The sequence below is a fragment of the Letharia lupina genome (genome assembly GCF_014066315.1).
Source record: "Letharia lupina isolate WasteWater1 chromosome Unknown contig_9, whole genome shotgun sequence".
NCBI classification, from domain to species: Eukaryota; Fungi; Ascomycota; class Lecanoromycetes; order Lecanorales; family Parmeliaceae; genus Letharia; species Letharia lupina.
Genome location: NW_023502978.1, coordinates 504,605 through 518,616, shown reverse-complemented (window position 1 = coordinate 518,616; position 14,012 = coordinate 504,605). Strand labels below are relative to the sequence as shown.

Below are 14,012 nucleotides of genomic sequence, written 5' to 3'. Positions count from 1 at the left end.
TGGTGGCGCTTGATCGCGCTTCTTCCAGCATATTATGTCATCGATCGAGGTTATTTCACAACAATGGAACGACTCATTGGCATCATGGGCGACACATTGAGCAATTCAGTCAGAACAGTACGCCTCTCAGCATGAGGCATGCCACTAAGTCGGTCTCTCCTCCCCACAGCTTTTCTGCTCCCTCGATTAGCCTTGCCTCGCACTGCGCTGTTCCACACAACGTCAGCATGGAGAAGCGAATCAGCAAGCTACTACAAGACATTGGGCATTGATCCAAGTGCCTCTGCGGGAGATGTCAAAACGTATGCAATGAAGTATGTGGCTGTTTATCGGGCGCTCACACAGCGCAGGCAGTTCTACTCTCTGTCCAAGACCCACCATCCAGATCATAATGCCAACGACCCACAAGCCTCGGAGCGATTCGTCAAAATATCAGAGGCTTACGCTGTCCTTGGTAGCCCGCAGAAGCGAGAGCGCTACGATCGAGATATACAAGATGCTCAGGAGTCATCTCGGTCCCACGCACACCGGGGCTCTCATTCGAGTTCTTCGACTCCTTTTGGATCCAGACCCGGAAGCGGACTAAGTCGAAGACGGACTCAGTTCAAGGGACCACCACCAAGCTTCTATCGGAGTGGAGGATGGGGGGCACAGGGTAGTAAGAGGCATGCGCAGGCCGAGGGCTCAGGATCTGCTGGTACCGGTGATCCCATTGGCGGGGGATTTGGACCGGGTCGAGGACAGGCCGGTTTCAATGACGTTCCTCATTTCAACCGGGAAGGACATCATCATACTCAGGAACAGCAGGATCAACGACGGCGTAAGCGTCTGGAGGAGGAAAGCGTAGGATTTGCGGAAGGAGGCAGTGTCCTGTTTCAATTTCTGTTGATCACAGCAGTGGTCACGTTTGCCTTTTCAATACCTGTACTATTTGACAGAAGCAGAGACGGCGCAAAAAGGACGAGCGTTGAAAAATGATGCCCCCTCAATATCTAATTTCTCCCTGCATTACAACTCATACGGTATACCCCATCCCTCGTGTTCGTGAATTTCCTTTGAAGGTCAAGAGTTGCTTTTGTCATGCCGCTTCTACCGCTATCATGAAACAAATGATGTCGCCTGAGCTGATGTATTGACAGTGTGCACTGATTTGAAGTCGCTACATAGAGGAGCAGTTGTCTAATTACAGTCACGTGAGAATCGAAAAAGCACTAGTTTTAACCCTGGTCAAACATTCTCACCTTAACCCTCGAACTCGAAACTCGTGCCGACCTGTTGCTTGTCAATTGATGTTGCGCTTCGGTCGACGATCTGGAAGCGTTACCTTGTGCGCAGCTTCGTTTAAGTTTTGAGTATCGAGAGACAACCCGAGGCCCACAGTGACACCAGGTCGGAGTTTGACATTGTACGCGAAAGCGGCAATGCCTCGATCATTGATCTTGGCCTAGTTTGCGAGCTAAGCTTAGTCGTGTCAAAGTAAAAGTGGTTTGATTGGCTCATACCTTGGCAAAGGACGTAGGGTCGAGACGGTATTTGCCTGCCACTTCCATGCCAACGTTGTTGCTGCCTTTCGAGTCCCATGTTGCTTTGGCGCCTGCCTCGGCTTGCGAATTGACCTTGTGATAGTACGAGGCCGCGAAGACACTCAAGCTACTCGTCGCAGTGATAGCGGCGCTGTACTCTGCCGCTGTGTAGCCAACGGCCAATGAATACTTGGTGATCGCAGCTTTCTGAACATCATAGCCTGCCTCCCCACCAACCAAGAAACCGTCACGCCCCAAGACAGCGTCCACGTTTGCAACAGGACCCTTGAGGACGTCGAAGAAGGCGCGGGCATTGAAGTTGGGTTGTTTAAAGTAGAGGTTGAGCTTTGCGCCAAATTTTTGTGAGCTTGGAACAAAGTCTGTGAGAGCTTCGGCCTTCAGCCCTTTGGCGAAGTTGTTGTCAAGCTCCAGCTTTGTACTAAGAACGTTTGCGGTTGTCCATGTTTGAGTAAGAGACAAGCCTGGACGTTGATAAAGAATCAGCAACGCTGCATTCCCGGGGCAAAGGACGATAGTGTGGTTGAGACTAGAAGGAGTATGGAAATGGGCTGTGGTGGTAAAGCGAAGCAAACTGAAAATCATACCCGTAGGCGGATCCGCGTATTTGGCTTCAACCTAACGTAGCCAGCAAGTCAGTATCATTGGCGCTTCAGAATCCGGTTTTCATTGTAGTCGAAGCTGGAGGCTCACGGAAGCACTTGTAGGACCCTCGTGAGTAGATGTGCCCTTGACGTTGAAGCTCACTCCATTGGGAGCTTTGGACTTAACATCGATTTTGGCTTGAAAACATCATAAGCTTCACATGTCCCATCGGAACATTTGAGAGGCTGCAATTACCAGCTGCAATGTGGTAGAAGTCCTTGTTCACGAGCTGTAGATGCATCAGCTATTCATTCTATGTAAACCGCAAGGGTTACTCGCATCATTTGAGGTCTTGGAAATGTCGGAGAAGGCTGGAGGAACAGACATTCTGACGGATGATAAGGACTTGGAAAATATAGCACTCAATGCCCTTGAAGGTTTGACGATTGGTGATGCAGCAGGGAGGCACGTTGGATGAAAATAAGTGAGCGCGAGCTAAGGAGTGAAGTAGCCTGAGCGGGAGCGGTTAGGGTTGCTTTGCTTATTAGCGTCTGTCCAACCACGCTTCAGCTTCATTGCACCTGCTTGGCCGTCGAGCTATCATACTCTCAATTCTCATCTCTACGAATCCCTATATGGAATGCTCTTTCGTGGTCTAATGATCTCGTGTTTAACTCTGACTTCGATTCGACTTGGTACGCTTCACTGATATCATCTTACCAGACGTGCGACAAGCATGAGACTCATGGATAAGTACTGTATCGACCGATTTTTGTATGCTGGACGCTTTTCCTCCTAGAATGCTCGCTTCGCGGGAATCTATTAAACATCGGTCTATTCAGGTCTAGAGTCTATTGCTTAATCCGCATAGCAAGGCAAAAACCCTCATATGCTCTAGGCATCGAGGGAATAGCGCAAAGAGAAAATGACAGACGCTCTATTTCTGTCCTTCGTACTTGGCAAGGTGCGTGGCGATCGCCCTGTCAAAGTCAGAAATAAGTTCTTTTTAGGTCAAGAGACATCTCACCGTCCGCTTGGATCTGTCTGCTTCGACCACGTAGGTGTCCAACGCATGACCGTTGATGCACACTGAGGCGGAAAGAGCTCATCAAACATGAGACGATACCAGTACGCTTCCTTGCTATCTGGGACATCATCTCCCCATTCGGCTTTGGGCTGCTTCATCTGCTCGTCCGTCACGTGGATCTCGGCGTTGTCTTTCAGGGCATCTATCCACCCATAACCTACACCATCGCTGAATTGCTCCTTTTGGCGCCATAGGATGTTGCCCGGAAGATATGGCTTTGTATGCGGCTCGTCGGTTGTATCAAAGGCCTTACGTAGGATATATTTTTCTATCCGATCCTTCGTAATCAATTTCTCTGCTGGATCAATGTCCATTGCATTTTCCACAAACTAAATTAGTTAGGACGCTTTTTTTTTAGCTGTGAGTGCAAGACTAACCTCCTTGTCGAGGAATGGCACGCGGGCTTCAACTCCCCAAGCTGCCGTCGACTTGTTCGCTCGCAAGCAATCAGAAAGATGGAGATTCTTAATGCGGCGAACGGTCTCTGCATGGAAGGATTCTTTGTCTGGAGCTGCATGAAAGTAGAGATAGCCCCCAAAAATCTCATCACTACCTTCCCCACTCAGCACCATTTTTACTCCCATGGCTTTGATCTTACGGCTGAGAAGGAACATTGGAGTCGAGGCTCTAACGGTAGTAACGTCGTAGGTCTCAAGATGGAAGATGACGTCTGAGATTGCATCTAAGCCATCCTCAATGGTGAAGTTGAAACTATGATGCTTGGTTCCGAGGAATTTTGCGACCTCCAAAGCAGCTTTAGTATCAGGCGAATTAGGCAGCCCAATCGAAAAGGAATGAAGCTGAGGAAGCCACGTCACGGTCGATAATTCATCGTCATCGTCAATTCCTACAAGCTCTTCACTAGGTTGCTGCTCGTGGTCGCTGTATCCATTCAATTTCCCCACTGATGCTGACCGGAGTCTGAGCGTCTCTCTTTGGGCTATCGACGCTACTAGGCTTGAGTCCAACCCACCGGAGAGCAACACACCGTATGGTACTTCAGCCATCAGCCGTTTGCGAACAGATTTTTCTAGAGAAGTGCGTATCAACTTGTAATCTATCGGAGTTGAAGGTACGTTCAGCGGGTCCCACCAACGAGGTTGGAAATATCGAGTCATGGTATCGGTCTTGGAATCGTATATATGGCCTGGGGGAAACGATTTGATCTTGTCGCAGACCGGATGCAAGCACTTCAGCTCTGATGCAAAATAAACTGCGCCAGGAGTTTTGCTTGACCATCCCTGGTAAAAGCTGGTAATTCCTATGGGATCTCTTGCGGCCACTGTGCGATCTCCTTCCTTGTCATAAAGAACCCAGGAGAACATGCCATCTAGGTACTTTGGCGCATCAAGTCCATGTTCCATATACTATAGACGGTCAGAAATTTCTCGGAGCCAGTGATGTCCAGTTCATACCAACGGTATGATGACTTCGCAGTCCGAGTGGGTCTTAAAGTTGTAGGGGCGCTTCAGCTGCTTGCGCAAGACCCTATGGTTGTAGATCTCACCATTGACAGCCAGAGATAATGAGCCGTCATCACTGACTAGAGGCTGGGCTCCAGTATCTGCGTACGCTTAGCAGGAACGGTAAAAGACTTCATTGGCAATTCTTCTCACCAACGCCAACAATACTCAGTCTTTCGTGGGCCAAGACTACCACAATTTAGCTTCGTCGCATTGAATAGCCAGTTACGGGCGTCTGACTTGTGTTATTGGCAATGAAGTTACCACCTAACCACAATCAGCCCTTTCGTCTTTTGTGAGTCTATTCGACTTGCTGACTCCAATCGGGACCACGATGGCGAGCGCTGTTGTGGATCTGGTTAGAATTTCCTCCAGATATTGGAATTTCAATTTCTTACGCTTTGGCCATCCGCAGAGCGGTGGGCTTGAACTTTTGCACATCAGGATGGCTTACAAGCCCACAAAGTCAGCAAGCCCACGAAGCGAATCTAGGAATTGCAAGCAGGCACGTGCCGATTGGGGTTACAACACTTACCAGTGACAGGCAAAAATCCCACACATCTTCTTCAAGAGCTTCAAGAGCTTCAAGAAATGACGAGTAAAGTGAAAGTGTCGAGAGAAGGTGAGGAGCTCACGAAAAAGAACAATAAGGATGAATTGTTGCGATTTCCCGAAGAAATTGCGTGCGCTTCAAAATCAAATTACATTACTTTGCATGCATAATCTCACTAGCGGAGATAAGGCCGATAAGAAAGCATCTAAACCTTAGATACCTCAAATGACGCTGGCTCGGCTGGAGCACCAGCAACATGAGAAGATCGTTTGGGTCGAAATAAATGCCATCGAATTGATGGGTCCTTAAGAACCCCTTTCAGATACACAGGTTTGCATGCTTGCAGGAAAAGACCCGCTCTCAGCACGGCTCTAGATAATAGAGTAATGGCGCCAAAAGCTCGCCTTTGCATGCCATAGGCATGTATTATGCGCCTTTGATGCAGTCATCTCCTCCCTGCGCCAAAGTAATCCAGATATCGCCCTCTAATCATCCCGTTGTGTTTGCCATGAGGCCGCAAGTGCCCTCTCATGGTGCTGGATTATCTTTCACAATGGCTTTGACCTTCTTCTCGTAAGCCTGGCGATCTCTCTTGAACAAGTTGTAGGCATCGGCTTGCGCCGGCGAGTCGGGGTTTGGGTCGTTGAGCAGATCTTGGATGCCGAGGAGGATCTGTTTGATGGTGATGGCTGGCTTCCACCCCTCTTCTTCGTTCAAAATTGACAGGCAAACAGTACCAGAGGGATAGACGTTGGGGTGGAAAAGCGGGGGAACGAATTTGCCTGCACCCTTGTCAGTTCGCTTTGCCCCAGGGCTCAGTTCTGAATTCGTACACTTTGGAGGCTTTGTAGGATACTCTAGAAACTAGGTCAGCGCCATATGCGTGGGACAAATCACGCCCTAACTCACCATCCGGGAAAAGCACATCTAGTTTGAAAAGGCCACCTTCCCAGAGCGTCTTGTCTTTGCCGGGCACTCCGCATTCCCACTTCTTCAAGTCCAGAACTCCTTGAGTAGTTCGAACAGGCTTTGCGAAAAATCCGAATGGGTGATCACGACGCCATTGCTTTCTGCTTCTCGTTAACCCTATGTCTGAGCTGTCATGTGGATGCGCCAGGCTTGCCTCTCCTCCTGAAGGCGATTCTGACACAAGGACATTTTTGTACCTGTAATTGTGTTCGCCGATGTGGGTAGTTCAAAGATCGTCGAAGAGCTAGGAGGTCGATGGTCATGTGCTCGGTAGTAAGGTATGAGATGTGGATGATGTGTTAGTTGAATTGGGAGTCTGTGAAGAGCTGAGTGGAGTGAGAATGAAAAAATCAGACAAAGTGATACCCGTAGGCGCAAGAGGACTTGCCCAGGGTGTCTGTGTGAAGTCGAAAGGTAAGGCGCAATTTGAGTAGGAAGAAGAACAGTCGGCAGGTTTTGGGCGTCCCCGCAGTGCCTGTCGATCAACGGCCCACTGACTGCAAGTGCTGTGAAAATGCCTGCCTCAAGTCCGAGACACGCTTCACTCACATGCATTTAATCACGCTTTTCCTACGATACTTATTCACAACACATGTTTCGGGACTACCAAACCTCAAGGAGTTGAAAGGGGTGGGTTTACAATGCAAGAGGAGGAGCGCCAGATGAGCGCAAAGCAGGCTACTGATACTTCTGGCAAAGCACCCTTAATACATGATGATGTGCCTGATCCAGAAGAGGATGATTTGGACGATCTAGATGGCATGATTTGAGCTCTTCCCAGTAATTCCGGCGTTCATTAATTAATGTACTAGACATGCTCGATGAATTTTCAAATACCAGCGTCAGTAAACCCCAAGATGTCTCACGAAAACTTGAGCCTGCGCCGGTGCCAGCTCTTCAAGAGTCAGATAAGTCGGATGCAGCTGCGGATGAGTTCAGCAAGCAACTGCGAGACCAAATGGCTGCGCTCATGGGCAATGTAGATGAGTCACCGGAAATGAAGACAGAGATTGAAGCCATGATGCGGGAATTGGGTGTTGCAGCAGATCCTGGCACGCCTTCGGAATCAAAGGACGAAATCAATGGGAAAGTGTCGTTATCGAATACAGAGGAACCTTTCCAGGAGACTATTCGAAAGACCATGGAGCGAATGCAAGCTTCAGGAGACCAAGCCACAGCTGCTGCAAAGACCGAGGACTCCGATGACATGCTCTCACGAATGCTGAAGGAGATGCAAGACGGCGGCCTAGAAGGTGTAGGAGATGACGAAGGGTTCAACAAAATGCTTGTTGGTATGATGGAGCAGTTGACAAACAAGGAAATACTGTACGAGCCGATGAAAGAGTTACACAATAAATTCCCACGCTGGATGTCCGACAATAGGAGCAGCACAAGTGCAGACGATTTGCGAAGATATGACGTGCAGCAAAGACTTGTAGGAGAAATTGTGGAGAGATTTGAACAGACAAGTTACTCTGACTCCCATAAGGCGGATAGAGAATTCATTGTGGAACGAATGCAACAGGTACAGGCCCTATCCCATTACATCAATGTGACTGGAGCTAATCGAGCTGAATTAGATGCAAGCGGCTGGAAGTCCCCCAGCTGATCTCGTGGGCGACATGAATGCTGCACAAGATGCTTTAGGTGACATAGACTCCGGGTGTGCTCAGCAATGACCTATTAGTTGTGGTCCCTGGGGCACAGGAAATGTAATTAGCCAGGCATCCTGGCCCACAATTGGGCCCAGCCTTGAGCATAACTCCTGCACCGAGGGCAATTTTGAGATATTTGTCAAGCCGTATTACACGACTTCGGTTGCTCTTACCCCAAAGAAATGTCCATCTCCTGGTGCTGTTCTGGGACGCCAACTCCAACTGTGTCAGTGCTCCTCTCCGCCGATCCCTGTCTCGACATGACCTCTTTGAATAACTGATCGTATTCTTCCTCGTCACTGCCGTAATCGGACATTGTCTTCTGTTGATGGTGGTCTTCCTGATCTGCGATGTCTTGAATTGATAATATAAGCGCCTCGAACGCTTGATTCTCCTGTGAAACAATTCGATCAACCATCTTCACTTCTGCGCGGCAGAGTGTTAGCTGAAATACATATGAACGCAGTAAGCACTTTTACCCTCCGTGAAATCGGACTCCGCTTCCCGCTCGTCGTCGTCGAGAGCTTGAGGGGTCTCTGGTGCCGAGCGTTCTTGGTTGAGTTCCCACTCTCGCTGCTTCGAAAGGAAGTCCTTTCTCAAGATCTGTTACAGTATCAGCCTAAATGCGTCATGGAGATGTCTCAAGCACAACGATCGCGCACCTGTTCGCTGCGGAAACCCCACTTCTTGTCATCGCTGACCTGACGGACTTTCTTCAAGAAGACCTGTCGCCTCCGATCTTGTTCTTCGGTAGGTTTGCGTTGCAGTAGAGGATATTGTGCAGCGCGTTTGTATGAGTACTTCGACGTGTCACTGCTTGTCCCACCTGCGGACGTCATCTGATGGTAAAAGCGCGGGCAAGCATTAGGATTAAGTGGCGCCAAAGGAGATGGTTTTCGGATTAAGAACTCCGGATTGTAGGATGGCGGACAGATTTGAAACATTTTGGGCTATCTCAAGGTTTTGCTCTAAGTGTCAGAGGAAGTTGGGGAAGGAAGACTGCGTGTAGTACTAGTAGAGTAAACCGCGTAAGGGTTCCACGCGTGTGCTAGCGTGTTCTGACCCAAGAGTACCTAGGTAAATGCCGTCATCTACGGTATTACTCGAGCAAAGCGAATGATCTCAGGAAAAGGGTCCCAATTAGCCATTTAGGCAATAAGTATGGTCCGATATTTTGACTGGAATTAATAAATGTAGCTGATGATATCGACAAAGGGAATTCGTTAATGATTTCCGATGCCAATATATGCTACAGACTCCCAACAATGCCGCTGATCATTGATGGCTAAAATGCTGACTTCATAACATCGGTTGACTCTCGATCACTAAAAGTTGGAAGCTGTATTGACTGGCCCGGGGTTGTGGTATTGATCCAGAGTAGATCGCTGTAGCCATTGGTCAGACATCTCCACGTGAATTATGCTGCAAGCGTGACTTACGAAGGGACTGTGACCTCTGACACTGCTGTTCTTCTCCTGCCCTGCCTGTGGGTCCATCAGATCGTTATCAGCACCGTGTGACCGTCGATTTCTGCCCCAAACGCGCCAAACAACGATCGCCAGGCCTCCCAGCAAGATTGCGCCTCCGATACCGCCAACAACACCGCCAACCACAGATTTACTCCTCGACGATAGGCCCGAGCTGCCCGATCCACTGTTGCTTTGGGCAATTCCAGGAGCTCCTGAGGATGTGGTTGAGGCCAAAGCCGCAGCTATTACTTGATTAGATGTAGAAGTAATGCTTAAAGTCACGCTTCCGCTTGTTGAGATAATTGTAATCACAATCTTGCGTGTCACGCTGCCAGTTGGAGTTGTGCTCGAGGACGTGGTGTAGGAAGACCCATCTTTGGATGTAAAGGACGTCAATTCTGTCGAAAGCCTCGATTGTGTTTGAGTAGTTGAGGTTGTTGGATTTGTCTTAGCCGCACCTTGGAGCGAGGTGGTAGTTGCAGCGTCAGAGGACGTGCTCGTTGTCGAGTCGGTGGTCTGGGGACCCACAGATTGAGGAACTGATATAGACGAAGAGCTGGATGAGGAGCTGGGAGAGGCCACCGGAGAGAACGTTGTTGTCGTCGTATTATTATCCTGGCGATACTGGAGAGGGTTCTCGATATCTGATGCCAAAGAAAGGCTGACAGAGAGAATGAAGAGGGCGAATACACTTAGATAAAACATATTGAAATACTCAAAGTGAAAAAGGTGCACGAGCGAAATACGTGCTTGATTCTAGAGACACAGTGCACGTGTTGAATCATGAAGCAATAATGACAGACAGTTTAGACAAGACTCGTCGGTGAGAAAGCATCCGATGTTAAAAAGGATTGAGGCAATACAAGAATAGAATTGAACAAACTTACTAAGCCCTGCGGCGCTAGGTGGGCGCTAGGCGCTCGAACACTTTCTCTTTCGCGGTACCTGCATACTCCTGCATGATATCTCTAATTTGTTGATTTCTTTGTGCTGCTCATCTTGTCTCGACACATACTTGAACAAGAACCCTGTGCGCGTGCTTTGCCGGAGGGTTGCCACCCAGTTTTCCCTTTTCATAAGCGCCGTGAAGGTAGTAATCAGGCCAACGCCTGGGTATTCTATGGACAATGCTTGATACCCATGAAATCCTTTCTGGGATCTCAGGATCGGTATCCTTGGCCTGCTGGCTCTTTGTACTTGTCCCACAATTACTTGAGAATTACATGTCCAAGTCCGCAGACGCCATTTCCCTGGCATTTTTAATTGTTTGGTTGGTCATCTTTTCCAAGCAGTCTCTTCCTGATTCGTATTGTATTCAAATTTTGCGAGAATTATCCCAGAAGTAGAACACTCCTACGACCTGTTCCACGACTCGATTTGCATTACAATATGCTGACTCCGAAATCATTTCAGGTTCATCGGTGATCTTGCAAATCTGCTCGGAGCAACCCTAGCCCATCTAGTGCCCACTGTAATCGTATGACTTTGTCTGTCTCATTTTCATTCAACGAAGACAACGATTTCTTAAGTCGCAAGACACGCTCCGGCAGTGGTATCTTATTTCCCCTTCGATACCGCTTTCAAAATTTGTCTTCTAATTCATCGTGAATTCTAATGGAGAACGCTGACTCTGACATGTGTGATAGGCTTTGGCTCTATATTTCTGTATTGCTGACGCAGTCTTGATCATCCAAATTTTATACTACGATTACGTTAACTCTCGCAAGAAAGGCGTTCAATCCACCCGAGTAGACATAGAAGACAGACCAGACCAGCCGTTGCTTAGCCGGAGACCGAGTGATATCGGTCTACCAGGCTCGAGGCGTCGCTCCTCTGTGTCTCAAAAACGACATGAGGCAGCAGCGCTTTCAGTCATTCCAGAAGACGCTGGTCATGCCCGTTCTTGGCTGAAGAATTCTCTGAGTGTGTTCGCGGTGTGTGCTCTTGGCACCGTGGGTTTTTATGTTGCTTTCACAGCTGGGTTTTGGAAACCTACCATAGAGGATCCCGAGAATACCACCCATGACAGCGTGCCTGCACAGATCTTAGGCTACCTATCAGCGGTACGATTGTCCTTATTCTCCGTGGCTTCTACACATGTTCTCTGCTGATATGGATAGCTACTGTACCTCGGGTAAGTTCCTTACAAGCACTAACATTTTATCCAAAATGTCTATCCGCAATGCTAATCCTGCGCAGTGCGAGAATTCCACAAATCATAAAGAATTCTCGCGAAAAATCCTGCGAAGGTGGCCATATCCTTCGCATGTTTTTCAAGAGTCTTATCTTGGCTAATAACCATTGCAGGACTCTCGATCCTTTTCTTTGTCTTATCTCTGTTGGGCAATCTATCGTAAGTCATAGTCGTCTCTCAACACTACGTCTCGCATTATGTGTATCGTCGGGCATGACATGACATGGAATGCTCTATTGCTCATGACATTGTTCAAGAAGCGCCATCAACGAAGATTGCTGACTTAGATCCTTTAGTTATGGTGGCGGCGTATGTTTGATGAAGCCACTATCCTTTGGGTTCATGCTTATGGTATTAGATACTTTTCCATTCGCTTGAAAAGGAGTATCTCCTTACGAACATGCCTTGGCTCATTGGATCTTTGGGCAAGTAGAGTGCACTCATCAAACAAAGGGACACAACCTGACCTATTTCAGGAACGATTGCAGAGGACGTCATAATCTTCGTACGTATATTCGGAGTCCGTGTTTCCTCTTTCGGACCAGATACTGCGTCTTGAGAGTCTGTACTTTCGAAGCAAGCTTTCAGCCTCGATGAACCCCCTCCAATAGGCAGTACTGACTGCGAATTTCGAATCAGATCCAATTCCACATATACGGAAACAAAGAGGCACAAAGGCATTCGGCTATAGAAGAGTAGGCACATTGAGGCAACCCATTGTATGTGCTTCATTGTGTATATATGAAAAATTGAAGTCAGACCAGTTTCCGGCCTTAGATTGCGAGTCCACAAGGTCCTTATTGCCGTTTAGACCATACCAAATTATAAGTCTCGGTCGTCGATCCCGAGCTTAAAAATGAGAATCCCCGTTTTGACCGAGGACTCTTGATCATAGAACATGGGCGTGATAAGTGAGCATATTATCACCATATCTACTTTAGCCGTATTCTGCATGAAAGCCGAAACGCACTAGTCTGTAAATCTTCCTGTACTACCTTAGCCTACCTTACCGAAGGTAGGCTAGACCAGACCAATGTTCACGAAGTAAGAAAGGTAGTATTGACATGCTAACAGTCAAGTGAACCTGCGTCAACCATATTTCCTAAGATTATGCCTTCTACATTGACGACCACAGTGCAGGCTTCCTCACGGCTTGACCTCCCCAAGCAAGCAGCAGCAAGCTATGATGGCGACCGATTCTTTTGGTCATATACAGAGGAACCACATAGGACACGGCGACAAGCAATCATTAAAGCACATCCAGGAGTACCAATTTTAATTCGAGCGTTCCTGGCTGCTACCCCGGCTAATGCTTCATTTTACAGGTAATCAAGCTCTGCGGGCCAGAACCTCTGACTAAATACTTCGTGCTCGCCGTCGTCGCATTGCAAATCACATGTGCTGTATACTTGCGTAACACCCCAGTCCTTTCTCTGAAATATGTCCTCGCAGTCTACGTCATTGGTGCAACAGCAAATCAAAACCTCTTCCTAGCCATCCATGAAATTTCTCATAACCTGGCTTTCAAAGCCCCGTTGGCAAACAGATTGTTTGCTGTCTTTGCGAACCTTCCCATCGGAGTCCCTTATAGTGCGGCTTTCAGAGTAAGTAACTCAATTAATGTCAGGCCGCTCGATTGCAAAGCTGACAGGATGATAGCCCTATCATCTAACTCACCACAAATCCCTAGGCGTCGATGGCCTGGACACCGACCTGCCTACATCCCTAGAGGCCTTCTTCCTTGACTCCGTTCTGGGGAAGGCCTTTTTTTGCACCTTCCAAATTCTCTTCTACGCATTACGTCCGATGATGGTCTACCACCTACCATTGACCCGGATCCACCTCTTCAACATCGTCGCTCAATTATCCTTCGATTACCTTCTCTTGCGGTACGCAGGTGGCCGAGCCTTGGCATACTTGATCATGAGCTCTTTTTTGGCCGGCTCGTTGCATCCTTGTGCAGGCCATTTCATCGCCGAGCATTATGTGTTCGACCCACAACCTAAAAGCGCAAAAGAAGCCAACGACCTCGTGCCTGTTCCAGAGACCTTCTCGTATTACGGACCATTGAACATGCTTACCTACAACGTGGGTTTGCACAACGAGCACCACGATTTCCCAGCGATACCCTGGACACGTTTGCCGGCATTGCACGAGATGGCCAAGGACTATTATGCGGGACTGCCGCATCACAAAAGTTGGACATGGGTGATTTGGCACTTCATTTGGGACAAGGAGGTGGGCTTGTGGTGCAGGGTAAAGAGGAATGAAGGGGGCAGGAAGATTGGCGGCTGGAGAGAAGACGAGTTGGGATCTAATGAGCGGAAGGGAGCTGGAATCCCAGGGGTCAAATGACCTACGAAGCTTTGGATCAGCATGCAGGAATAGCGACATGAAATGATCATGACCATTATTAGCTTCAAGCATGGACCTTTGACTGGGACCATTGCTATATTCTCGAGTTACAGGTTGACATGATGTATTGGATAGCAAAGC

The 14,012-nt window shown here is 48.3% G+C and overlaps 6 protein-coding genes across 6 annotated transcripts; 3 read left to right on the top strand and 3 right to left on the bottom strand.

Moving 5' to 3' along the window:
• Positions 1–138: 138 nt before the first annotated feature.
• On the top strand, positions 139–978 carry HO133_010644 (uncharacterized protein; the record flags this gene model as incomplete). The annotated part of the gene is made up of 2 exons (XM_037301496.1): positions 139–302; positions 351–978. 2 exons carry the CDS (start codon positions 139–141, stop codon positions 976–978), a joined length of 792 nt encoding a protein of 263 aa, XP_037153130.1.
• A 264-nt stretch (positions 979–1,242) lies between these two features.
• Positions 1,243–2,513, bottom strand: HO133_010643 (uncharacterized protein; the record flags this gene model as incomplete). The annotated part of the gene is given in 7 exon segments (XM_037301495.1): positions 1,243–1,311; positions 1,325–1,444; positions 1,503–2,005; positions 2,129–2,159; positions 2,235–2,323; positions 2,382–2,415; positions 2,466–2,513. 7 exon segments carry the CDS (start codon positions 2,511–2,513, stop codon positions 1,243–1,245), a joined length of 894 nt encoding a protein of 297 aa, XP_037153129.1.
• A 550-nt stretch (positions 2,514–3,063) lies between these two features.
• On the bottom strand, positions 3,064–6,387 carry HO133_010642 (uncharacterized protein; the record flags this gene model as incomplete). The annotated part of the gene is made up of 13 exons (XM_037301494.1): positions 3,064–3,106; positions 3,154–3,542; positions 3,591–4,580; positions 4,629–4,777; positions 4,830–4,865; positions 4,917–4,943; positions 4,995–5,020; positions 5,075–5,125; positions 5,212–5,258; positions 5,782–6,011; positions 6,063–6,086; positions 6,139–6,299; positions 6,353–6,387. The coding sequence occupies 13 exons, from the start codon at positions 6,385–6,387 to the stop codon at positions 3,064–3,066; spliced, it is 2,208 nt and encodes a 735-aa protein (XP_037153128.1).
• A 473-nt stretch (positions 6,388–6,860) lies between these two features.
• On the top strand, positions 6,861–7,877 carry HO133_010641 (uncharacterized protein; the record flags this gene model as incomplete). Its single annotated transcript, XM_037301493.1, has 3 exons — positions 6,861–6,957; positions 7,011–7,723; positions 7,779–7,877. 3 exons carry the CDS (start codon positions 6,861–6,863, stop codon positions 7,875–7,877), a joined length of 909 nt encoding a protein of 302 aa, XP_037153127.1.
• Positions 7,878–8,022: 145 nt separating this feature from the next.
• Positions 8,023–8,692, bottom strand: HO133_010640 (uncharacterized protein; the record flags this gene model as incomplete). The annotated part of the gene is made up of 3 exons (XM_037301492.1): positions 8,023–8,279; positions 8,333–8,456; positions 8,516–8,692. The coding sequence occupies 3 exons, from the start codon at positions 8,690–8,692 to the stop codon at positions 8,023–8,025; spliced, it is 558 nt and encodes a 185-aa protein (XP_037153126.1).
• Positions 8,693–10,545: 1,853 nt separating this feature from the next.
• On the top strand, positions 10,546–13,871 carry HO133_010639 (uncharacterized protein; the record flags this gene model as incomplete). Its single annotated transcript, XM_037301491.1, has 13 exons — positions 10,546–10,592; positions 10,736–10,799; positions 10,969–11,385; positions 11,443–11,456; positions 11,522–11,571; positions 11,630–11,675; positions 11,813–11,825; positions 11,875–11,941; positions 11,993–12,021; positions 12,156–12,211; positions 12,596–12,782; positions 12,842–13,120; positions 13,176–13,871. The coding sequence occupies 13 exons, from the start codon at positions 10,546–10,548 to the stop codon at positions 13,869–13,871; spliced, it is 1,965 nt and encodes a 654-aa protein (XP_037153125.1).
• Positions 13,872–14,012: the final 141 nt, after the last annotated feature.